This window comes from Megalobrama amblycephala, linkage group LG15 (genome assembly GCF_018812025.1).
Source record: "Megalobrama amblycephala isolate DHTTF-2021 linkage group LG15, ASM1881202v1, whole genome shotgun sequence".
In the NCBI taxonomy this organism is placed as follows: Eukaryota; Metazoa; Chordata; class Actinopteri; order Cypriniformes; family Xenocyprididae; genus Megalobrama; species Megalobrama amblycephala.
In genome coordinates this window covers 30188048-30214664 of record NC_063058.1, presented here as the reverse complement: position 1 = coordinate 30214664, position 26617 = coordinate 30188048, and the positions used below count along the sequence as shown (strand labels likewise).

The 26617-nt window shown below is 37.4% G+C and overlaps 2 protein-coding genes across 6 annotated transcripts in view; one reads left to right on the top strand and one right to left on the bottom strand.

The window, feature by feature from the left end:
- cracr2b (calcium release activated channel regulator 2B) overlaps positions 1 to 26617 on the top strand; it is a 30544-nt gene that overhangs the window by 1974 nt on the left and 1953 nt on the right. For 2 of the 4 annotated variants that reach the window (XM_048157667.1, XM_048157666.1), the window contains exons 1-15: positions 4586 to 4747; positions 13036 to 13268; positions 13440 to 13551; positions 16134 to 16272; positions 16490 to 16636; positions 17012 to 17102; positions 18687 to 18782; positions 18865 to 19052; positions 20618 to 20689; positions 20959 to 21013; positions 22216 to 22295; positions 23842 to 23971; positions 24197 to 24323; positions 24413 to 24494; positions 25613 to 25727. In XM_048157667.1, the coding sequence (XP_048013624.1) occupies positions 4597 to 4747; positions 13036 to 13268; positions 13440 to 13551; positions 16134 to 16272; positions 16490 to 16636; positions 17012 to 17102; positions 18687 to 18782; positions 18865 to 19052; positions 20618 to 20689; positions 20959 to 21013; positions 22216 to 22295; positions 23842 to 23971; positions 24197 to 24323; positions 24413 to 24494; positions 25613 to 25727 (1818 nt within the window). In that variant the 5' untranslated portion in view covers positions 4586 to 4596. Of the gene's footprint in view, positions 1 to 4585; positions 4753 to 13035; positions 13269 to 13439; positions 13552 to 16133; positions 16273 to 16489; positions 16637 to 17011; positions 17103 to 18686; positions 18783 to 18864; positions 19053 to 20617; positions 20690 to 20958; positions 21014 to 22215; positions 22296 to 23841; positions 23972 to 24196; positions 24324 to 24412; positions 24495 to 25612; positions 25728 to 26617 lie in introns of those variants that run through there. The other 2 variants (XM_048157669.1, XM_048157668.1) reach the window with 2 other exon arrangements.
- tmem138 (transmembrane protein 138) lies at positions 49 to 4275 on the bottom strand. 2 transcript variants are annotated; one of them, XM_048157675.1, is made up of 6 exons: positions 4100 to 4275; positions 3407 to 3630; positions 2767 to 3210; positions 2449 to 2620; positions 1134 to 1209; positions 49 to 856 (listed from the first exon to the last, which is right to left on the bottom strand). In XM_048157675.1, the coding sequence occupies exons 3-6, from the start codon at positions 2892 to 2894 to the stop codon at positions 744 to 746; spliced, it is 489 nt and encodes a 162-aa protein (XP_048013632.1). In that variant the 5' UTR covers positions 2895 to 3210; positions 3407 to 3630; positions 4100 to 4275; the 3' UTR covers positions 49 to 743. The 2 variants fall into 2 exon arrangements, with proteins under 2 accessions (XP_048013632.1, XP_048013633.1); XM_048157676.1 differs by having other exon boundaries at positions 3407 to 3536.

Sequence of the window (26617 nt, the reverse complement as noted above, 5' to 3'; positions counted from 1 at the left end):
CATGACTGAAACTTGGCGGGAAGAAGCTTCGATAAAGACGCGAGTCAGTCCAATGGAAAATGTTTATTAGCAGTCACAGATTACAGCATAACAAGTGCACTGACGCTCTGCTGTTTCCTCACTTTGCGTAGTGTTGGGTGAACAGTGAGGCACTTTGTTGATGCTCCGTCGACAATTTACTGAAAACAAGTTTAGGATTCTTATGAAAATATTTAAAAAAAAAACTGGTACAGTATACAAAAAACAACTCCAATATGACGATCCTTCAGACCAAATTCCACTCGTCTTTTCAAAGGCAATCTGAAGCAAACGAAACCACTCGTGGTTCGACTGTACAATCAAACGCTGCTCCAGCAGTGATCCAAAACAATATAAAAAGAAAATGCTACTACAACAAGATGTCGATGCAACCAACAGGTAAGAAGCCATTTCTGGAAAGTCACTGTAAAAATGTAGCTTTACACCTGTTGATGACAGTAAGATCATTTGCTATGATACAGACATCTTAATTGAGACCTTCAGACATCAGTGATTTAAATCCCAAAATGAGATCTCCTCATTTGCCTTTGTGCTCCATGGAAGTCATCTTGGCTCCTTCCTACAATTCAGAGGTTTGTTTTAAGGTGGCGAGGCTCTGACCGAGTCCATCCGTTTTGTTTTTTGAAATGCTTTGGTTGAGTTTTTTGGATTGTTTCACACAACGTTAGCATCCCTTGGGTTCCAGTCGCTTTCTTTCTTCAGTCTCACTGTCGCGCTCTAGCGAATGCGTCACGGAGCCACGGGGAATCCTCGTAAAGTCTGGGGTCTCCCAGGTACTCGGTTGTGCGTTTGTAGAAGTAGTAATACAGCACAGCAGCTGAGGAGACACAGAACCATCAGTATGCAAAGGTTAACTTCTGTGATACAGTAAAACTGCAAAATATGGATTTGCGATTAACAGTTTGATTGGATGAAAACGCCAATGATTTGATCACACCTCTACAACAGCTTTTGTGTCATGAGAGAGAGTAAGGTTAGGCCTGTATCTCTAAACGTGTGGAAAGGGATTGAGAGGTTCTTGACGAGATTGACAGTGACCCTCGCCTCGCGTGAAATCCAATTCAAGCTTTGGCTAACGTCTCACGGCGGCTTACCTAGTCTCTGGAACACAAAGAGAACCTGCAGACCGTCCGTCCACACGAAACGATTGGACTCCATCCACCTCAGGTTCTGACGGGAAATCAACAGGATGAAGGAAAATTAGCATTTTTAGAAATACAAATATGTACAGAATTTTAGACAATATAATTATAAATTTTATTTGATATAGTATACAATAATAATTTTCAGCAGATTTTTTTTTTAATGGATTTTTATTTTTTATTTTTTTCATTTTTAATTGATCTATTATACAATAATAATTATCTACTGAATGGGTTTAAACATGGAACATTAACAGAATAAGGAAAATGTGGGTATTTTAGAAATACAAATATGTACAGAATCAATTTTGAACAATCATTTTTGTTTTAATTTATTTTTATTTTATCTTTAATTTATATATATATTTATAATTTTCTGCAAAATATTAGCAGAATTGATTAAAACATGGGAAACATAATAAAAGAAAACTAAAGCAATTTAGAAATAGAAATATTTACTGAATCAATTTTGGACATGTTACAATTTTTAATTTATTTTTACATTTTTTATTTATTTTATTTTTAATTTATATATAATATAATAACAATTGTCTGCAAAATTTCAGCAGAATGAATTTAAACATGGGAAATGAGCAGAATAAGGAAAATTTGAGTATTTTAGAAACATACAAATGTACAGAATCAATTTTGGACACTAATTTTTCATTTTAATTGTATTTTCAATTAATATATTACAAAAATAATATTCTGCAAATTTTTATTAGAATGGATTTAAACATGGGAAATGAACAGAATAAGGAAAATTTATAGTATTTTAGAAATACAAATATACAGAATGTTGGACACAATATAAATCATTTTTATTTATTTTTAATTTATATATACAATAATAATGTTCTGCAAAAAATAAGCAGAATGGTTTTAATGGATTGTTCTGTTTATATTTTTACTGATTTTTTTATTTTTATTTTTTTACACATTTTTTATGTATTTTTTTATATATTTGTTGTTTTATTTTTAATTTGTGTATTATATATATATATATATATATATATATATATATATATATATATATATATATATGCCTCCGAAACATTCGTCTGTCATAAAAAATTTGGATCAGGTTCAATTTTCTGTGCTTTTTCACATCTGTAGAAAGCATTTTGAGAGGTGTTTTGAGAGGTAAGCCAACGTACAAAAGTCAATTATGTCTATGGAATGTCCACATAAAAAACCCTAATTTATGTATTATATTTTATATAATTATATATAATGCTTGTGTGTGTGTGTGTGTGTGTGTACACACCATGACCCAGCAGTGAAAGCAGATGCTGAGGGTCAGGTAGAGAGCAGACAGTATCAGCAGCGCTCTGAATCGCTCCAGTAACAGGGACACCAGCCCCACCTGGAACACGTATGTGTTAAACATCATGAGAAGAATGATGATCACATTAAACAGGATGCCAATGTCCTGGATTCTGCGGAAACAAAGGACACAGATAAGCAATATGTTGTTATATATGTTATATATATCTTTTTTAAAGCGCTTATTTTCTGAATATGATCTGATTTCAATATTGAACAATCAGGTTGATGCTATAAAAAATGTTGCATCCACACTCACATGAACAGCACGAGCTGTATGACCGGGGCGGCCCGCAGCAGTTCACTGAAGGAGTTGACAAACAAGTCAAAGGTCAGCAGTGCCAGCTGGATCAGCAGCACCAGCGAGTAGTTATTGGTTTGAAGCATATCTATAGCGATCCGGAATATATCAGCACACAGCGCTACCACAACCCTCCGCCATACGAATCTCTTCAGCAGACGTCTGACATGGAGATTATTCCACGCCGATTATATGGAGGAAATTCCATCTCACTTCTGGCTGCTCCATAAAAAACCAAAAGACGACAAGGACAATTCCTGGAGTTGTTCCACAGGCCGTTTAATCCAGGCGTCAGCCATGCTGGATACAGTGACGAGTAAACATTCAGATCCTCAGGGGAGTATTAATGTGCCTAAAGACATGAGAGAGCTGAATTCCTCATCAGAGTGTCGAGATGTTCCTCTTGAATGGATTGTGGAGAAGATAAAATCACATTAGAGGAGAAATCACCATAAACAACTGAAAAACATAACCTCTTTTATCTATCTATCTATCTGCCTGTCTGTCTGTCTATCGGTCTGTCTGTCTATCTTTTTATCTATCTATCTATCCATCTGCCTGTCTATCTATCTATCTATCTATCTATCTATCTACTCACCTTTGTAGTAAGCAGAGCTGGACTCCAGCAGAAGTGTCCTGTCACACTGGCCTCGTGTTGGACTGGGCTGTGAGTCAGAGTCCTTCAGCTCGTGTTATCCAAGGTGTTACACAGGAAGAGCAGCAGGTCACTGAGGGGATTACGGGTTAATTTCACTGAGTGCAGGAGGAGATGAGACGCTCTGGGCATCTCTAATCTCCGTCTGATTCAAAACTCCACAGAGCCTAAACAGAGAGATTACCGAGACAACAACTCTCTCAACACTCGTGACGTTCAACAAGAAATATCGACAGTGTGTAACAATAAGCATCGGTCCTTATGAATTAATTAGATTGTGCATAATGACAGAAGGCACGAGATTAGCTGTTGATTCACTGGATAAATTCACTGAGGTGAGAAATCTCCCAGGGCTCGTGATGGTAAACACATCTCTGCTTATTTATATCCGTCTATCGTGTTGAATGTGTATTTACCAACACATTAACAAAGTACTGACATACTAACAGTAACAACAGATTACGTTAAGTGAAATTAAATTCTACAATGAGATATAAAATCCATGTCAAAACAGTTTTAAGAGCGAGACTACTTAAAACCAAAGTATTGAGCCGCTTGTTTACTCTGATCAACAGATTTAAAGAGCTAAACAGCTAACTGCTAACCAAACGCATATATCTGTAAACGTTTACACACCTTTAAACCCGTGCGAGTCGAAATGCAGGTTTCGTATCCCGTATGAATCATAAAATCATCCCTCTGAATATTAAAATCTTCCTGATTTCCCGTGATTGTAACGGACAGTTACAATCTTGAACTGAACGCAGGACACAGCAGAGCACGAGCGCTGCCGCGTCTCCCATGGCAACGGCTCGAGGATTCGGATACCGTAAAGACTGAAATATAGGGGGGATAATATAGGTATTTGTTTGTGTTTGTATATATATATATATATATATATATATATATATATATATATACAGTATTTAATAAGCAAAAAGCTTTATTTATGTAGTAAATATATACCATTTATTTAGTAAGTATATATATATATATATATATATATATATATATATATATATATATATATATATATATACTTACTAAATAAATGTATTATATTTACTACATAAATAAAGCTTTTTGCTTATTAAATACTGTTGTTTTGTTAGGTGGGCGGGACTTAGAGAGTAATGAGGATTTATTATAAGAATTACGGTACTCTGATGCTCTTGATGCTCTACCGCCCCCTGCTGGATGACAGTGGCGGTGTTACACAGCCTGTATATGACACCTGCCGTTTGCAGGTGACACGCTACACACCCGAGCAACATCGCACCACAGGTCTGGTATGTTCTGCTTCTTTATTTTCTTTATTTATTTAAATGGCAGTTTAACTGATTATATATTCAATTTAATACCAGTTCCTTGAGTTTTAAGTTCGTTCAGTTTGTCTTAACGCATGAAAAGTTCATTGGCAGTGCTGACATATGGTTTAAATTATGTATGACACCAACATTTGCTGTCTAAAGTGATCGACAATGTCTTGTAAAACTCTACTTATAAAAGCTAAATGATATTATGGATACCTTTCATCTAATTTACAAAGGTATTACCATGCTTTTGGACATATACCATGCAAATACCATGTTAAGTAGATTGCAATGCCTTTTAAAGACCATAGTAAATGCAATATGGCTTTATCTACTATCTAACACCATCACTTCAATGGTTTCACAACAATACATTTATTTATAAAGCTCAAGTGTTTGAGTCCAAATTCATTCTGTAGACAATATACTAATTAGATGTTAAATGTTTATGTACTGTGCTGAAATTTAATCCTTGCACATGTTCTTGGGCATATCTGAGTTATTTCTTCCTGGGTTTGCATTTTCATCATAACAAATTAATGATTTAACTTGAGCTTGTTAGTTCTTCAGTTTGATTGACTGAAGGGTAAAATACTTATTTTGTATTGGCTTTCATTCTATGATGTCCTCCAACACAGAGCAAACAAAAATACATGTGTAAACTATGTTTTCTTATCTGAAGTTGACATATGGCTGTCAGACTTTATCTCTCATGTGATTTTCATGTGTGATTGTAAAGCTAGAGAAGTTTGTTTGACCTTCAGTGTTGCAATTCCTCTATGGCTTTATTGCAGGTGTAAACATGCCATGCCCATATATTTTGGTGTATTCGCACATATCTTGAGTCATGAAATCGCTATAATTTATTTGTATTAATACAGTGTCCCTCTAAGATTTTTATTTAAATCACACTTAAAAATGTCCCTGCATTAGAACAACACAAGCTCCCTTTCCAAACAGAACCTTTCATAAATGTGTTAAAACATTTTGTAGCACAGATACACTGCAATGGCATTTAAAGTCGCAATAAAATCAAAATCGATGCTTTTTGTATTAATATTTTAGGCTTAGTGAAGCTAGTGTGCCCCAAAACAATGATAAAATTCGTATTTAGAAGATATAAGAATTCAAAACTTAGTCTCTTACTTCCGCCAAAATGGATCAACGATTTTGATGACATCAATCTGCACTTGAGCTTCTCATCAGATTTTCTGTCCAATCAAATGCACTTTAGAATCTGACGCATCCCGCCCCGTACATTATAAATAGACGCTGAAGCTGTGGCTAAATCGGTCACTTGTTCACACGTTTACTATTTTCTACATGGTGAATGGCACATGGTGCACTATATAGGGAACGATTCAAACAGTGTAAATATGTTTCCATTGAGGCGAACGAAGTCCGTTTTCGCGTTAGTGTCACGTGAACCGCCGCAGCGCGCGCACAGTTTACTGCAGTCAAAGAACATACACTAACAAGAAGCGACAGTCAATAGAACGTTCCATTGCAACACCGGCGCCCAGCAGCAGCCCTGCGTTTCCACCATTTTGGGGTGAAAGCGATTCGGCAGTCCACTAGTTTCTATGGCAATATCAGCTGCTTTGTTAAAAAAAACGTACATTAAAGCTGAAATCCAACCTGAATGATGACAACACAGAATAAAATACTATCACTAGTGATCATCAAATCCTTTTTAGTTTATTTTACACACTTTGTGTTTAAAGGGGCTCTATGTAAGATTTTTACTTTAATAAAGCATAAAAATACCCCGATATGTTTGCAGATATTTAGGAAACATGCTAAGTTCACCTACTTGTTTCTCAGAAAAACAATGCTACAACCAGATATTCTACTTTGAAATGTGCGTTCCGTGTCGGAATGTCTGTCTTTGTTCTGGTCGGTATGAAACCATGTGCTGCCAGTTTATCCAATAGTATTTCGACATCACAGGTTGCCAGTTGGCGGAAAACACTGCGTATTGCAACCATGGAAACCAGCAAACAAACTGGGTCAGAGAATTGCAGATTCTACTTGACCTAAAAAGCCTCTGCATCATTCTAAATATCTCTATGAACGACAGCATATTAAAACGGATAAATCAACTCATCAGCGTACAATGTTTAAGTCTCCTCAGCTTTCATTGTCAGTTGCGCTCCCTATTGTTGCTGGCAACCCGCGTCTTTGAACGAGGGGGCGGGCCAAACGATATTTAGAATTTGGACTGCAGTACCTATTTTGAACACTGGGTTTCATTCCTACATAGTGCCCCTTTAAGTCTTCCACTTTTTTCGCAAAACCTTTGCTCTCTAGAAACCCAGTCAGTTTGGGTTAAAATTCTTTAAAAGGCTTATAAACACTGAATTATTATCAACATATGAAATTAAATAAATACAATAAACAATAAATTTATGAATATAACAGCTTGATTTTGCAGTGTTGTCTAATGTCCGTTAAAGCAAAAGTGTCCAAAAGTGTGAATTATGGGATAACGGACACAGTTATGCATCATGTATTATAAGATCATTATGTTTGTAGCGTGATCCATTAAAAAAAACAATATAGTATGGAAGAGGATTAGGGCCAAGCAATAATAAAAAAAATAAAACCATCTCGAGATTAAAGTTGTTAAATTTTGGAAAAAATCATGTTAAATTTCGAGAAAAAAGTCGAAATAAAATGTTGAGAACAAATTCGTTAAATGATAAGAAAAATGTCGTTAAATTTCAAGAAAAAAGTCGAGATAAAATGTTGAGAATAAAGTCATTAAATTATGAGAAAAAAGTCGTTAAATTACGGATTTGTTCTCATAATTTAACGACTTTTTTCTCGTAATTTAATGACTTTATTCTCATAATTTAATGAGTTTATTCTCAACATTTTATTTCGACTTTTTCTCGGAATTTAACGAGTTTTTTTCTCAAAATTTAACAACTTTAATCTCGAGATGGTTGCTTGGTCCTAATCCTCTTCCGTAATATAGCCTATTTCAATTCAGACCATTACTATTACTCCACTAGGTCTAAAATATATTGTTTGCTGCAAACATGATGATCTTAAATTTATTAATTATTAATTTACTATTAATAAATGTGTAAAGTTGCATAAAATGGAAATACTCAATAAAGAAGACCTTACCTCAGATGGTTGAATGGTTGGATTCCACAACTGGTAAAATAAAACATATATAAGACAATACAACATTTACTGTAGGAGCCGTACAAGTTGCTGGTGACTTAATTTAAAAAACTGTTCTATTGCGCTTCTGATTTGGCAGTGAAATTCACCGATTTTGGGTGTGTAAGATGTGAAGGATTCTATGGTCCAGTTAGTATTTTACCCATAATGTCGCCTCTTGGGTTCTATACTCTTTGTTTCGGAGGTGCAAGTCTGACTGTTTCTATAGGAACCGGAGCTTCTAATGGCCGCTGCAGTGACACGATGACTTTACCAATCGGCGATTGGCGCCATATTGCGCATTGCACTTTCTCCCATTCAAAACAATACGAGTGACCTGTCTTGTGTTATTCTATTGTCTTTTATCATATGCACGAGTCGGCGCAGACTATAAAACATATCGGACCCATTTGAATTCTGCACAGAATGCTTTATTTTAAGAGCAATATGGAGGAGATTAGGAAGATAAATGGTTAGATATTAGAATGACATTTTAAATTTTAATGGCTCTGGCTGAGCTGTGATAATGAAACGCTATTGGCTATTTTTTTAAAGGGGAGGAGCTCTTCAATATGTCCCGCCCTGTCCTCCTGTTTCAGTTGAAATTACATCAACACATTGAATAATGCGTTTCATTTAAAATCGGGGCCATCTATATATTGTATGTTGTACCTAAATAAGGTTCAACCAAAATGTTCCTTCAAGTAACTGCATGAAAACTGTTGGGGCCCTTGTGATTGTGTCCTGTTTTATCTTCTTGCCAGTTTTATATGATCTGTGCATATATGGCTTCCTAGATATCACTGATTCAAATCACTCATCATCGCTCTGAGCTATTGTTCCAACCACAACCCAATCCATTAATTCATTAGGCAAATATTCCATGTTGCATACGACCTGTGGTCATTTAGTCTGGAGGTATTTCCTCTGCGTCCTGACCTCATCCGCATGGGAATCATAAACTCGTGATTGTGAGTAATAGCTCTGTCTATGTAAACTGAGCTAAAGTCTTTATTTGCATCTTACTTTGTTTTCACACACTCCCTCTCACAGTCATGTCACATGACTTCATCCTGTTTTACAGTGCACATCCTGGAGAGAGAAATGAAATTGTGGCTTGTTTGGAGAGTTACTTGATTTCTACATGTTTATTGTAATTTGAGAATGACCATCGGTAGCAGGTGGACGTATTTGTTCATGGCATGAGAGGGAGTGTCCTAAGCTTAAATCTTAATGCCACGTCCGTATATCCATGTGAAATTCCCATGTGCTTTGTTTCTGCAATGTTTCCCACCAGCCTGCTGATTATGTAACAGTTGTGGCCTATCATCGAAGCAGGGGGATTAATTAAGGGGCCATTTTGAGATTATTAGATTATCTTTGATAAACACAAATGTGTCCGTTTTGAAGTCTACCAACATCCAGGTCAATAGATAATGAGTGACAGGATAATATATCAGCCAATATGCCAATTAACTGATTGTCTAACTGTTTCTTCTATCTTATATTAACTGATTCTTGAATTACCATGTTGTGTAAATGTGTTATCAGTGTGTGTGTGGGTACCTATTATTCCCTATGGGGACCAAATGTTCCAAAAAGTATAGTAATACCAGTAAATTTTGACCTTATGGGGACATTTCTTTGGTCCCCATGAGGAAAACAGCTAAATCATACTGTACTGAATTAAGTGTTTTGAAAATCTAAAAAAGCAGAAAGTTTTCTGTGATGGGTAGGGTTAGGTGATAGAATATACAGTTTATACAGTATAAAATTCATTACGTCTATGAAATTTCCCCATAAAACATGGAAACCACTGTGTGTGTGTGTGCGTTTGTGTGTTTTTCAAAAATGACAACTCTTGGAATAGATTTAGCGTGTTATTGAATATGGCAATGTTAAAGGAACGCTCCACTTTTTTTGAAAATAGGCTCATTTTCTAACTCTCCTAGAGTTAAACAGTTGAGTTTTATCGTTTTCGAATCCATTCAGCCGATCTCCGGGTCTGGCGGTACCACTTTTAGCATAGCTTAGCATAGTTCATTGAATCTGATTAGACCGTTAGCATCTTGCTCAAAAATAACCAAAGAGTTTCGATATTTTTCCTATTTAAAACTTGACTCTTCTGTAGTTACATCGTGTACTAAGACCGACGGAAAATGAAAAGTTGTGATTTTCTAGGCCGATATGGCTAGAAACAAAGACTGTAGAATAACACAAGACGTGTCACTCGTATTGTTTTGAATGGGAGAAAGTGTAACGCGCAATATGGCGGAATAAGTCCCGCCTTCTAAATAAGAGCCAATCGCCGACTGGTAAAGGCATTGCGTCAGTTCAGCCGCTGTTAGAATCACCGGTTTCTATAGAAACAGTCAGACATTTAGGTCTGCGCATGCGCATTAGCTTGATCCAGCCTGAAAAATAAATTTTTTTGTCATGATTCGAGCGTTTAGAAACTAAATTTATGAGCCGGTTGTTGTTAGATTTCATTGGTGATTTCAAATATGAAATTTAATCGTAAGGTTGGCGAACAGTTTTGGAGAATTTGATGTTTCCCCATTCAAAGAGATTGCATGATGCCCAGGATGCCCAAGAGGCGTTTCAAAGATGGCCGCCGAGTGAAATGACTTGTCTTAAAGGGACTTTGCTAGGAACTATACTCTCATTCCGGCGTAATAATCAAGGAACTTTGCTGCCGTACCATGAGTGCAGCAGGTGCAATGATATTACACACCGCCTGTGACCCCCTGCTTGCACAGGGAGCTTGCCTTGCAACCACGGAGACATTTGTGAGAGACGCTGCGTAATATCATTGCGCCTGCTGCACCCATGGTACGGCAGCAAAGTTCCTTGATTATTACGCTGGAATGAGAGTATAGTTCCTAGCCATATCGGCCTAGAAAATCACAACTTTTCATTTTCCGTCGGTCTTAGTACATGATGTAACTACAGAAGAGTCAAATTTTAAATAGGAAAAATATCGAAACTCTTTAGACCATTAGCATCTCGCTCAAAAATGACCAATCAGATTCAATAAACTATGCTAAGCTATGCTAAAAGTGGTACCGGCAGACCTGGAGATCGGCTGAATGGATTCGAAAACGGTAAAACTCAACTGTTTAACTCTACGGGAGTTGGAAAATGAGCCTATTTTCAAAAAAAGTGGAGCGTTCCTTTAATGTATTTGGTCTTAGCGGACTAGATCTGCTACTCTGCTGCTGATCATTGCTGCTGCTGCAGAGCAAGTATGGACTTGCTACTGCCAACAGATACACAGAAACGCTGCTGTGAGTATGTAAGCAATGCTGCTGCTGCTGCATAAATAGACATACATAAATCCCGTAGCAGATCTAGGCAGGTGGTGCTGGGGAGGTGGAGGGGTTCAGAGGAACTCTGATAGCGCACTGCAGCTTACTGCAAACACTGAACCAGACTATTTAAAGGGTTTGTTCACCTAAAAATGAAAATTCTGTCATCATTTACTCACCCTCAAGTTGTTTCAAACCTGTATGAATTTCTTTGGGGTTTCTTTCATACTATGGAAGTCAGTTGGGCCCATTCTTCTTTTGTGTTAAGCAGAAGAAAGAAATTCATACAGGTTTGGAACAACTTGAGGGTGAATAAATGATGACAGAATTTTCATTTTTGGGTGAACTATCCCTTTAAATATTGAGCAAGCAATCTCATTGGCTGCAGGTTCAGCAGAGGCCAATCAGCTTGTGCCATGCGGTAATGATGTGATTGCTTGCAAATTGCATGTAAAGGACTGATCAGCCTCAGGCTTTAGAGTTTCATGACTGAACTAGATATATGTTATGTTAATAATATGAATACATATTATAATAGTATATAAATAATATTAAAATAACTGATTCTGTCAGCAGTGGTATCAGTTTTCAGCCTATATCCTGTGAATTTCCCAGCTCTTAGAAATGTAGAGCAGGTCACTCAGGCAGCCTGGACATTTACTGAGGGAGGAGTTGTGTTTTCTTTAGCTCCCAAATCACAAAACCATCCATGTGATCGCAACTGCTGCATAATATCAGACAAACACAGATGTCATTTAGATATGGCGTGTGCTATACAGCATTGAGCGTCTCAGGTCAGAAAGTAGCATGGCACCTGTTTGAAGGACTGTTTAACATCCTGGTTAATATTTATTTGAGGATATGTTAGAATATTTCAGCCACCTTCAGCATATTCCACTAATAAAAACTGATTAACTAAAGTCAGCATTTAACCTCAGACCAAATCGCTGTTTAAAGTGCAATAATTATAATGCAACATTAGCTGAATGCAATGTTAATGTTCTAACCAGCTGCAAAACAACACATTTCTAGCATAAAGTATTTTTTCCATCCTTATTAAAGATGAAAATCAATATTTAGAACATTTTTTATATTTTTTATAGTTTGTATGTCTACTGTACAGGTATTTGGAGGAGGATTTTGGACTAATGAGATTTCACTGTGGACATGACAGAACAAAAATAGAGACTAAGCAACCAACAAAATGTCTTGTTTTATGTTACTCGTCATGCTCGTGGCTGATTAGGACAAGAACTATGAGATAAGATTGTTTTTTTATCATTGTTTGACCATGTTAGCAACATTTCTTACAAGCTCCTTATCATATAAAGCCCTTTTTCTAAATATTTTCCTCATATTCTCCATATCCAGCTCCTCTCTTCCCAGTCTGTCAGTAACACTCTGTTTAGTTCCCGTCTCTATGAAGCCCCTCCTTCTGAAAAGCACAATGTGCTCTGATTGGTCGGCTGGATCAGTGTGTTATGATTGGTCAAGCGTGTTTGTGAATTGTCCCGCCCCTTACCATAACCGGCAGTTTCAACACACTACTAACTAACTCAACCAGGCCCCTCCCCTTTATTCCCCACGGGCGGGGATTATGTAAATGAGGAACATTGTGACGTGTTCGTTCCTGGAAGAAAACTAGTATGCAAGAGTTCAGAAACAGTGACACTGATATAGAGAATAACTCCTGCTGGAGAGACCTTGTGCTTTGGGACTTCTCATGCTCAAACAGCAACATTACAAACTAAAGAAAGCTTTCTGTCTCTTTCTGCAGTCATGTCCAGCTGGCTGAAGGACGGTGAGGTGTTGGAGGGGACGGGCAGCGGTCAGATGTCCCCCAGATCCAGACTGCGGAGCCCCTTGCCGGGTCGAAAGTCGAGGTTACAGTCGTCCAGCGAAGCGCCCTCTCCTGGCTCAGACAGGCAGGACAGAATGAGCAAAGCTAAAGAGCTCTTTGAGCTCTGTGATAAAGAGAGGAAGGGATTCATCACGAAGAGAGACATGCAGGTGAGACAGGACAGGGTGGTGGCGTTAATCGACGTTATATGATTCCTTTAATAGCTCCAAAGCTGTACTAAGTTTTAGTAGGGATGTACGATATATCAGTGACCATTTTGATAATGCTTTTAAGTGCTCTTAACTCTGTTTAATGTGTCTAATCATGTTTAAATCCACCAGTGGCTACAGCAAGAGCTTCCTCTGTCTCCTGAGCAGTTGGAATCAGTGTTTGAGAGTTTGGACAGAGACAAAAATGGTTACCTTACACCCCTCGAGTTCCACACGGGCCTAGGTTAGTGTGCATGACTATTAAAATATTTTTTTAAAAAGTGCATTTATTTTTTTATAAAGTGTGTGTGTATATATATATATATATATATATATATATATATTATTTAAACACTTATTTTAAATAAATTATTATTTTAAAATAAATTATTTTAAAATTATTTTATTTTTTTAATCATTTATACATTTTTTATATTATTTCTATTATTCTATTTCTTAAAATAAAATATTAAAATGTTAAATATACTATATATATTTATATATAGTTTATATATATATATGCGTATAAACTAATAAAAATATACATTTTCATTTTTTTAGTAATCTTGAGCTTCAACTTTATTTCAGCTAGTAGTAAAGGCAACATGTTTCAAGTTTTTCATCTAATATTTAAAATTTCTTTTATTTCAGCTTTTTTTAAATTACTAACATTTTTTATTTAGTTTTAGTTCACAATAAAAATTAAACATGCAACACCAATTTCACATGTTGAAATGTTTCATTACATATTACATACCATTTTGCATTCTATTTTTAAAAAGTAGTATGCAGTATAGTATACTATGTGTAGTATGCATTAAGATATATGCCTTAAAGCAGTGGTCGCCAACCCGTCGATCGCGATCGACCGGTCGATCTTTATCACTGTTCCAGTAGCTCGCGAAAATAACATAAATATGAGTACAAAATACATTACATGTCTCCAGTCTTTGTACTGTATTTTTGTATTTATTTTTATGTTATTTTCTGGAGCTACTGGGGCAGACAGATAAAGGTAAATAGCCCACATTATGTCTGAGCCTGTAAACGGCCGTTAACAAGAAGCCAGAGACGCTGAAGACGGACGCGAAGAGGAGAAAATCCTGTAGCAGGCAGAGCAGCTCACTGTTCACGATGCTCGAAATATAGGAAGAAAATATAAATATTGAATTGGAGGTGAGGGATTATGAATTCATCTCTAAAAGGAGATCAGTCTTCAGGAAGATTTCGATGGCAATGGCATTTTATTTTCCTCTTACCTCCGAATAAAGTATCTAATTATTAGCGCATTTCAGCTTTGTTTACAGCGGTAACCAAGGAAACGCTGTATCACTGCTGCTCCATAAGCGCCACCTGCTGTCAGAGAGTGAATCTGCGTCTCATTCAGCCTGCTGTTTTTGTTTCATGCTTTTTTTGTGTGTAGCATTTATAATTTCACAAAGATAAAGTCAGACCGTACTGTTTTTGCTTTAAATCTTGAAATTAAATCTAATTCAAATAAAAAAAACAACTGCTCAACGTGCGTAGCATCTTTGTTTGGATTGTGATTAAAAAGCAGTGGTTCCCTCTAATTTGAAATGGCTATGTATTTTTGTTTATTATAATAATATTAATAATAAATATCTCCAACCAGTATCAAAATCGGCCAATTTGCTTGTAAAAATAAATAAATAAATCAGAATCTACATTGACCACGAAAAAAATACTAAATACAATCTGGGCTGTCTTTTTCTATCAAGTAGATCTTGTCTTTCGAAAAGGTCGAGGTCAGGGATCTTGGGCTTAAAAAGGTTGGTGACCACTGCCTTAAAGGGTTAGTTCACCCAAAAATGTAAATTATGTCATTAATGACTCACCCTCATGTCGTTCCAAACCCGTAAGACCTCCGTTCATCTTCAGAACACAGTTTAAGATATTTTAGATTTAGTCCGAGAGCTTTCTGTCCCTCCATTGAAAATGTATGTACGGTAGACTGTCCATGTCCAGAAAGGTAATAAAAACACCATCAAAGTAGTCCATGTGACATCAGTGGGTTAGTTAGAAGTTTTTGAAGCATCAAAAATACATTTTGGTCCAAAAATAACAAAAACTACGACTTTATTCAGCATTGTCTTCTCTTCCGGGTCTGTGTATATCCACACTTCTTCTTCTACGGCGGTTGGCATCCAGCTTATTGATGCATTACCGCCCCCTTCTGCTCCAGACAATGACGCGATTAGGACATCCACGACATGCACACCTACGCACCATTTTAAAAAATATAGCAATACCAAAATACAAACAATGTAGAATAGCTTGAATACAGCGTGCGTCTCCCTCAGACTGTAAACGAAGCTCTGGCGCACCGGATAACACGTCAGCAGCGTCTTACATCAGCAGCGTCACTGTCCGGAGCAGAAGGGGGCGGTAATGCACCAATAAGCTGGATGCCAACCGCCGTACAAGAAGAAGAAGCAGCGTCACTGTGGATTGAAAGCAGATATACACAGACCCGAAAGAGAATACAATGCTGAATAAAGTCGTAGTTTTTGTTATTTTTGGACCAAAATGTATTTTCGATGCTTCAAAAACTTCTAACTAACCCACTGATGTCACATGGACTACTTTGATGATGTATTTATTACCTTTCTGGACATGGACAGTCTACCATACATACATTTTCAATGGAGGGACAGAAAGCTCTCGGACTAAATCTAAAATATCTTAAACTGTGTTCTGAAGATGAACGGAGGTCTTACAGGTTTGGAACGACATGAGGGTGAGTCATTAATGACATAACTTTCATTTTTGGGTGAACTAACCCTTTAATTAAAATCTCTAAATAAGGAGAGCTTGTTGGTTGCGGGCCGGAGGAGAGAACGAGGAGCGGAGAAGGACAGATAGTCGGGGAGGAGCAGGTAGAGCCGGCAGAGATCCGATTCACACACATCCTCATGGAGCTGGGAGCTGATAAACTCTTCAAAGAGTGAGTAAATACACACAGCTGTGGTCACTACCGTGTAACAGATAAGATAACGAGTAAACTTTACTTGTATGTTTGATGTTTAAATCAATACTAGCTTGAAAAATGTATTTATTGTTCACATTTGGGTTAAGGTCTCTGGGCTTTCAATCTACACCAACCGAAAGTCTGATGTTTAGCTTTTAGTTGTTTTAAAGATTTGATTTTGCTGTTGTGTTAGTCAGTGGGAGTTGTGTACTCTGTGGAGTGAGCTCCAGAGAGACAAACCTGAGCTGCTGGGTGTTTTGGAGGAGGTTCTGTCCTACACTGTCTCTCATCTTCAGGACGCACTCAAAGAGAGAGACAATTTAGAGCAGGCATTGCGCAGGTCAGCCCTCATTCGGGTCCTTGGACCCCATTGCACTCTTCATCTGCATCTGAAATTGCATACTCTCTTGAGTAGGTGAATAAGTAATTACTCTGTGACCGCTAAAAATGTACGTTCTCTATAGTATGAATGTAATCTCGACGTACTATATCCGCCATGTTGTCATGTGACACTAAAGTGTCCATCACATGCATACTTCAGAATTTTGCTGGAAGTAGTAGGTCACCCACTGTAAATTCAGACATACTTCTTTTGTCACGTACTTGTTTTTATAGTAGGGAAGTATGCGATTTCAGATGCCTTTTTGTAAATTAAACACGTCCATTATCTGTCTTGAGGTAAAGGAAGTGTTCTGAGTGTTTAAATGTCCTGCAGGAGAGAGGAGGATCATGACAGAGTGGTTCGGTCCATGTATGAAGACATGGAGACTCAGTTAAAAGAAGAGAGAGAGAAACGACAAGCTCTGGTAAATACGCACACACACAGTATAAATATGAAGTACAGGTTTAAGCTGTGTGACATACATTTGGCATGAGAACTGTGGTTATTTTATTTAGAGAACAATAATATTAGAGGAAATATTGTCCATGGTGTTTCTGATGATAATAATGGTGGTATTGATGATGGTGATTATTATAATGATACTGATTTGATTATGATGGAGATAATAATGTTCTTGGTGCTAATGATGTTGGTAATCATGATGTTCATGATTAGGATAATAATGGTAATGGAGATTATTATAATGATATTGATTATGATTGTTATGATGAAGATAATATTGTTCATGGTGCTTATGATGTTGGTAATATTGTTCATGGTGATTATGATAATAATGGGGATGGTGATTCTTATAATGATATGGAGTATGATTGTTATGATGGAGATAATGTTCTTGGTGCTTATGATACTGGTAATCATATTGTTCATGGTGATTATGATAATGGTGATGGTGATAATTATAATGATATTGATTATGATTGTTATGATGGAGATAATGTTCATACACAGCAAAATTTCCAGAATTAAATCAACTCTGCTCAGAGTACATATGGCCCCTCCCTAAATCGTGTTAAAATAACACTGAAGCAGAGTTGAAGTTAATGAGATAATTAAACAAATAATTAAATGATGATTGTGCATTAGTGATGAACACCTGCTGTTAACAAGCAGAATCACTGAAGAAATAAGAAAAAACACAAGAACTACAACTGATTTCAGTCACAGCCTTATTAATTGTTTAATAACTCTGCTTCAGTGTTACTTTAACACTATTTAGAGAGGGACCATATGTACTCTGAGCAGAGTTGATTTAACTCTGGGGATTTTACTGTGTAGGTAATCATATTGTTCATGGTGATTATGATAATAATGGTAATAGTGATAATTATAATGATATTGATTATGATTGTTATGATGGAGATAATGTTCATAGTGCTTATGATGTTGTAATCATTGTTCATGGTGATTATGATAATAATGGTAATGGTGATTAATATAATGATGTTGATTATGATTGCAATGATGGGGATCATAATGTTCATGGTTCTTATGATGTTGGTAATCATATTGTTCGTGGTGATTATGATAGTAATGGTAATGACAGTTATGGTGGTATTAATGATGCAGATTATTATAATGATATTGATGATGGTTTTGTTATGATATTGTTTCTGGTGATTATGATAATGATGGTGATAATAGTATTGTTTCTGGTGATTATGATGTTGATAATCTTATAGTTAGTTCATGGTGATTATGATTGTAATGGTGACTGATGACAGTGATAGTAATATTGATGATTGTGATTATCATGGTGATTTATTGTATTGTTCATGGTGATTTTTATGATAACATTGATGTGATGGTGATGATTATATTGGTCATGGTGATGGTTATAAAGAAGGTGACGAAGTAATGCTGATGGCAATGTAATAATGATATTCATAAAGGGCAGTTATGACGGTAATAACAATATTGATGATGATAATGTGATTTTGGTGATGTGATGAGGATGATGGTGGTGATGTTGGTCTGTTCTGTGATGAAGGACAGCATGAGGCAGGGAGACAAGAAAGAGCAGTTACTACAGGAACTGAGGACGCGAGAACAAGAACTTGAGTTCACACTCACCAAACAGAGAGAGGTACAGACTCCTCATTCACTCGCCAATATGTTTGATTTATTAAACCTGCTGGAGGTTTATCTCAACCTACCTGTGTGTGTAGTTGGAGAGCAGGATCAACACTCTGAGCAGTGATCAGGCTGGCGCTCGTGGGGAGAACCGCCGACTGCACAACATCAACCAGCAACTGCAGGATCAACTTGACCAGAGCCGAGAGGAGCTTCAGCACGCTCTGAGCCAACTGCAACAACTACAGAACACCATCAAACAACAGCAGAGGGGCAAAGAGAGGTGGCTTTTAACGAGTGTTACTTACTGTATGAAAATGCACTGTTTGCATTATTACTACTACTACTACTACACTCTTAAGGGTTTTTTATTTGCGGTGATGCCATAGAAGAACCATTTTTGGTTCCCCAAAGAACCTTTCAGTGAACATTCTAAAAAGAACTTAGTATAAAGAACATTTTAAGAATCTAAGGATCCTTTTTCCACTATAAAGAACCTTTTGTTTTAAGAGTGTAATAATAAATATAGCTGCGAGCAGCAATTATCAGGGTTCAAGCGCTTTGAGCCCTTTAAGCACGTGTGTAAAAAGGTATAATGTTTAATTTAGCAAGCCAGTACCCATCTCGATCATAGATGGACTAGACCATTTACACCAAATACAGCCAATTTACCATAGGAAATTTATGGTTTATAAAGCTTTTTAACAGTTATCAAGGTTGAGCCAAAAACCTATGACTAGTTCACCAAAGTTTTTTTTTTAAAATAATTTCCAATATTTAACAAATGATTGGGTGGGCAGCGGCGGTCCTAGAGGCAAAGTTGCTCAGAATAAAGAGATCTACCATGTGGTGCGAATGTGTGTGAAAAATCGTGGAATACACAACCCTTTGTGCATGTGAAAAACATGAAGGCACCTCCAGTGGCCAATTTCTTTCAAATTTCTCACAGGCCTCAAGGGCCGTGAGTCAAACAGGCCCAGTGAGTTTCGTTCCAATCGGCTTTCATTAACCTTGTCTGATAGTTGCTCAAACTTCAGTGGCTAATGGCTGACATGTTTTTGAGATGCGTCAATGTCCTCATAGACAGTCATGGCACCTCGGACAAAGACACTGCATGCCAATTTTCAAGTCAATCGGACTAATGGTGAAGTAGTTATAGCTGTTTTCATGTTTTTTCCTGTTATAGCGCCATCAAGTGGCCAGTCGCCATGTCCTTTATCACACAACCACAGAATGAGCTCTTACATAGGTGTACTAAGTTTGGTGAAAATATCTCATTTCGTTCACGAGTTATAGCCATTTTAGTAAAAGTGGCTCCACCCACTTCAAAGGTTTTGGCGGCCCCTAGTGACCATGAATCGGAATTTCAACTTTTTTTTTTGATAACTATTAACAATCAGACTCCAGAGAATCTCGCCGCACTGGTTTGTTTCCAATCCGGTCAAAAACCTAGGACTAGTTTGCAAAAGTAGGTTTTTCAAAAAATCCAAAATACCTGAAAATTTCGGACACATGCATCTTGTCCATCTTGAGCCAAGGATTCCAGCCTTGGCCTAATGGTTTAGGAGTTTTGAGCCATTTCGTACTTTTGACCGCTGAAGCGCCCCTGTCAGGCCGATCGGGACGTGCCTTGTTGACATTGTAGATGATGTGAGTACTACCAGTCCTCAAAGTTTCAAGTCTCTACGACTTACCGTTTAGTCTGCCCAATCACTTTTATGGGAGAATGCTGATCCTTGGGAAATTTTAACAGTTGCAATGGGGTTTCAAACAAACATAATCTGCTATTTCCTGCTGATACCCTTGTGTATTTTTCATGTCTCACTGTTTGATTCTCTGTCACTACAGAGAAGTCCTGAAAGTGTCCCGAAACATGCAGAAGGAACGGGAAAGCCTCATAAGACAGCTGGACCTGCTCAGGTAGGACGAGCAGACTGACCTGGTATCACCTTTTAGTGTGCAGCGTGATGAGTTCAAGTGTTCAAGTGTAGGCGTGTGCGAATTTTTTTTATCTGAAAGATAAGGCCATAAGAATTGACCAATCAAAACACAAAACGAACAGATGCAGGTTTAGGATGGTTGATCAGTCATTAGTCCATTTTATTGATAACATTTGTTATCTACATTCCGAGGCTGTAAAAGTCCTCTGAGTAAAAATGTAACTTATTCTCACTCTCTCTTTTATTTAGGGACATGAACAAGCGTCTTCGGGATGATAAAGATGCCCATCAGACACAGAAGATGGTTAGTCAAAAACACCCCTTCACGTCCCCCACCCATTACCCACCATGCCGCTGTGTGCACGCCTTCTCGCCGTGGGCGCGTTCTTTTTACCCGTATTAACCCTGCCTTATGTGCATGTAACATTACCCACGTGCAGCTAAAATGTGAATGGATCCATTCAGCTGGATGTATTTCTCTGGGTTTCCATGAGCCCATGTTCCCTCAGGAATTCGAAAGCTTCCGGATGATGCCGGCCACACCCTCTTCTGGAATATTCACATTTTCCAGGTGCAGCTCTGTTCATGTTATTCTCGGGAGAGCCTGTTCCATTCATCAACCTCTTAGAGGAACAACAACAAATGACTTGAAGGAAACTTTGTGCGGATTAACGCGTCACACCGCATACGACTCCGAGAAGACCTCTTGTGGAACATTTGAGGCTGTGAATATGGAATTTAGCCAATTCTCCAATGAAACGGCTCACATTTCGAGAAAGATTGTTTCTTGTTTGGTCTGTTACAGAAACAAGTGTGATTCCAAAAGAACCTTCCGCATGGTTAATTTCTGCTTCAGAAGAGCCTTAATGCCCCCTTTTTTTCTTTTCTTAATGCCCCCTTTTTTCTTTTTTTTACAAAGAAAGTCAAAAAATAGAAAGGGAGCATAAATAACACTTAATTTACCATTTAAATTTCAGGGCCTTGAAACAGGGCACTTTACCTCATTAACTTTTATTGTATTTCATATTTGTCATTTAATACAGTTTCATTTGGTAGTTTCTTTTGAAATGAGCAGTTCTGTCCAATGACAGTTTATGTGTTTGGTCTCTGATTGACACAAAAAGAACAAAATGTAGATTTATTAAGTTGAACAAAATGGATATGTTATCAATCATCATGACGGTGAACAATAAAAATGTTTATTTGTCTTGATTCTTGTCATTATTCTGGGTGATTTACATTCATACACATACACACGAGTGCTGTTATTTCACAACCATTGCCGACCAATGTCAAACAATGGACTTTCTTTTAAACAGATTTTCTTTTATTAAAAAAATACTTAAACAAGCACCATACCTGAACCCATTTTTGCATTAATTACTTGGCTCTAGTCTGGGAGACTAATATTTTTAGTTGATTTTTCTTACATCATTCAAAACATTCTACATTCTCAATTTAAAACCGAAGCTAAAATTCTCTCATATCTCATCAACTGTTCCTCAGACAGCGCAAGTGAAGAACCCTTTGGAGAGGAAGGAATCCATACTGGGCAACTATTTCCCACCAAGGAAATCAGCAAAGAGGTGGGTTACTAACTATGCTATATGAATGCACTTAACTCTCTAATCAAACAATTTAAATATAATGCTATATATATATACACCGATCAGGCATAACATGACCACTGACAGCTGAAGTGAATAACACTGATTATCTCTTCATCACAGCACCTGTTAATGGGTGGGATATATTAGGCAGCAAGTGAACATTTTGTCCTCAAAGTTGATGTGTTAGAAGCAGGAAAAATGGACAAGTGTGAAGATTTCAGTGAGTTTAACAAGGGCCAAACTGTGATGGCTAGACGACTGGGTCAGAGCATCTCCAAAACTGCGGCTCTTGTGGGGTGTTCCCGGTCTGCAGTGGTCAGTATCTATCAAAAGTGCTCCAAGGAAGGAACAGCGGTGAACCGGCGACAGGGTCATGGGCGGCCAAGGCTCATTGATGCAAGTGGGGAGCGAAGGCTTGCCCGTGTGTCCGATACAACAGACAAGCTACTGTAGCTCAAATTGCTCAAGAAGTTAATGCTGGTTCTGATAGAAAGGTGTCAGAATACACAGTGCACAGTTTGTTGCGTATGGAGCTGCATAGCCGCAGATCAGTCAGGGTGCCCACGCTGAACCCTGTCCACCGCTGAAAGAGCCAACTGTGAAGCATCAGAACTGGACCACAGAGCAATGGAAGAAGTTGGCCTGGTCTGATGAATCATGTTTTCTTTTAGATCAAATGGATGGCCGGGTGCGTGTGCGTCACATACCTGGGAAACACATGGCACCAGGATGCACTATGGGAAGAAGGCAAGCTTTGGGCAATGTTCTGCTGGGAAACCTTGGATCCTTACTTTGACATGTACCACCTGCATTGTTGCAGACCATGTACACCCTTTCATGGAAACAGTATTCCCTCCTTTCACCAGGATAATGCGCCCTGCCACAAAGCAAAAATGGTTCAGGAATGGTTTGAGGAGCACAACAATGAGTTTGAGGTGTTGACCTGGCCTCCAAATTCCCCAGATCTCAATCCAATGGAGCATCTGTGGGATGTGCTGAACAAACAAGTCTGATCCATGGAGGCCCTGACTCGCAACTTACAGGACTTAAAGGATCTGCTGTTAACATCTTGGTGTCAGATACCACAGCACACCTTCATGGGTCTAGAGGAGTCCATGCCTCGACGGGTCAGGGCTGTTTTGGCAGCAAAAGGGGGACCAACACAATTTTAGGAAGGTGGTCATAATGTTATACCTGATCGGTGCATGTGCCATAATTTCAATTGCAAATGTACACTTCAATTGCTATTTTCAGTCACAATCTTTAGTGATTAGTGTATTATCCATAATTATTTTTCCATATTTGTTTTTCCCAATGCTGCAATCTCTCCTCTATGTAGGCCTCCATTGTCGCTGTAGCTTGCATGCGTTCCGGTCTGTTCTGTTTATGCAGGTTTTCTTTGACGAATCAACGCCTGCAGGGCACGGTTCCACCTTGTGGATAAACTTGCGTATGCGTAAAAATGTAACTATACTTTGGGCTTTAGTCGCATTGAAATAATTTTGATCAATTTTAATTAAAGGCAGCTGATGGAAACCTCATATGACGAAGCAGAGGACTCAGACACCACACTAACAGATTCAAGTCCAAAGAGACTCTCTATAGCTGAACAGAGAGAAGACGAAACTACATGCCAATCAGAGAAAACTACAGTACGTATTTGTGTTTACTGTAAAGAGAGATTTCACAAATGCTTATTTCTGTGTATGTGAGATGAACCTCGAATATTTGCATGATAGCAGATTCTGTTCTGCCACTTCCAAACACAACAAAACAAGTTGAGCTTAATTCTTGATCTTATCAGTAAATCAAATATTAATCTGCTTGATGTGGCATTTGACTTTCCAGTAAAACGTTCTGTCTTCTTCCTCCTCCAGAGCATAACGTGTGACCCGCAGCGTGTGTTTAAGGTGGTGTTTTTAGGAAACTCTGCAGTGGGAAAGAGCTCGTTCATCCATCACTACTGCAGCGGTCACTTCCCTAACAACATGGCCTCAACTGTGGGTGAGACGCTGGATTTATGCCTAATTATGCTCCCACTTAATGCTAAAGCCTTTTATGTACTGACAAGTCACGTGATGTTTGATTGACAGGAGTGGATTTTCAGGTTAGGAGCGTGATGCTTGATTCCACACCAGTCGCTCTGCAGCTGTGGGACACTGCAGGACAGGAGAGGTCAGATGTCCCAGAAACGGCTTTATAGAACCAAATAAAGTGATTTAAAGAAGCTACAATGCAAAATGAATCTCACTTAAAATGTTTCTTTTTAGATTAGGGTTCTGGGCTAAACCTTTATCAAATGTTACCACTGGTTATTGGTTGACATATTTCATTAATGATATACTGGACTGAAATATTTTATACTCTACTAATGATTAAGCTGTTTTAAAGTTTTTGAGCTCCATTGAGTTCCTTTGGGAAAACATAGTGTTTATGATTACTATATAGTATATATATAACATATATAATATTAATATAAAACACACACACACACACACACATATACACATATACACATATATATATATATATATATATATATATATACATATATATATATATATATATATATATATATATATATATATATATATATATATATTATAGAGTGATTTTTCAACTTGAAATTTAGAACTATGGAAGCTCATTTCCACCACATAAAAAAATCATGCCTTTCAAAATCATAATTATGAGATGAAAATTCAAAATTATGACATAAAGAGTCAGTCATGACATAAAAAGTAGAAATTAAATCGAAATTATGAGTTAAAAAGTGAAAATTATGACTTTATAAGTCAACTTTTAAACTCATAATAATGTCTTTGCATGTCATAATTTCGACTTTCTCATAATTTTGACATTAATTTTTCATCATTACAACAGTCAAAATTATAAAAAGTCCAAACTCAGTATTCGTAATTCGTAATTCATTCAGTAGTCATTAGACTTTTTATGTTGTAATTATGACTTATAATAATAAAGATTTAATAATAATAATAAAGATTTACCAAAACATTATTTTTTTTTAATGTGGCGTATATGAACCTCCATATATAATAGATAGATAGATAGATAGATAGATAGATAGATAGATAGAGCACAACAGTGACTGTAAAATATGTATTTTAGGAATTAGAGTGGCAATTAATGTTTTGACAGTTGGGCTTTAGTCACTGGGCTACTTTTGGGCTGTTTTTGATTGGCCATTGGTCTGGTTTTGTTACGCAGACCTGGCAACCCTGCCTAAAGAACCCTTGAAAAAGCTTTATTTACCTCCATGTCGCCCCCATCAGGTTCCACAGCGTCACGCAGCAGTATTTTCGCAGGGCGGATGGAATCATCGCTATGTATGATGTCACACATGAGACGTCGTTCACGGCTGTCCGCCATTGGTTGGACCAGGTGCAGGTGAGGCTAGCTTGATTCAAAAATCAGGTTTTTGCGTGTGTGGGATCGCGGTTGATCCGTACGAACCAGGCCCCACGGTTCGGAACGCATGTGACTCGCGGATTAACTGCATTTAGCCATTATATAATGAAAGTGTATTATTTTCACGTGTTTCTAAGTCTTACCCATGTAAAACACTCAAGCGTTAAAATGCAAGAAGCGGGAAATTTCGCAATCGCACGTTGTTTTCTGTGAGGCGCCTTTCAGAATGCGCGCGAACACATAATCGAGCTCTGTTTCGCGACTCAGTTTGAACGGACACTTACACACAAAATGATCTCAAAATCCCCGTCTCGACAAGTATTCTTGTATACAGTCGGTTATAAAGTATTAAGTGAACCTAAACAGTTGAGATAACATGAGAAAGAAATCGGATGTGTTTCATCATATTGGCTCCGTGCATTAGTTCCGTGCTTTTAGTGACGGCAGCCTAAAAATAATTGTCATTAAACAACTTTAACAATGATTAATCTATATTTAATTTATACGGTGAACACTATGTGTAATTACAATTATTTTGATATTATCACATTTGTGTACACGAATAATACTGCTAGACCTAACTTTATTTGTAACTGTTCTATTCTATTCACTGTTCACTTGTCTTTAATGATGCTTGAACTTTATTAGTTAGGAGTTTGTGCTGTGGTATCAAAGCAGTTACATTTGTCTTAAAACCCCCCATTTTTATTTGTAATTTATTTATTTATTTTTTGCTGATCTGAAAAATGATCCGATCCGTGACTCGAAAACCATAATATGATGATCCGAACCATGAGTTTTGTGATCAGTTATTTATATATATATATATATATATATATATACAGGGCTCGACAATAAGGACTGCCTGA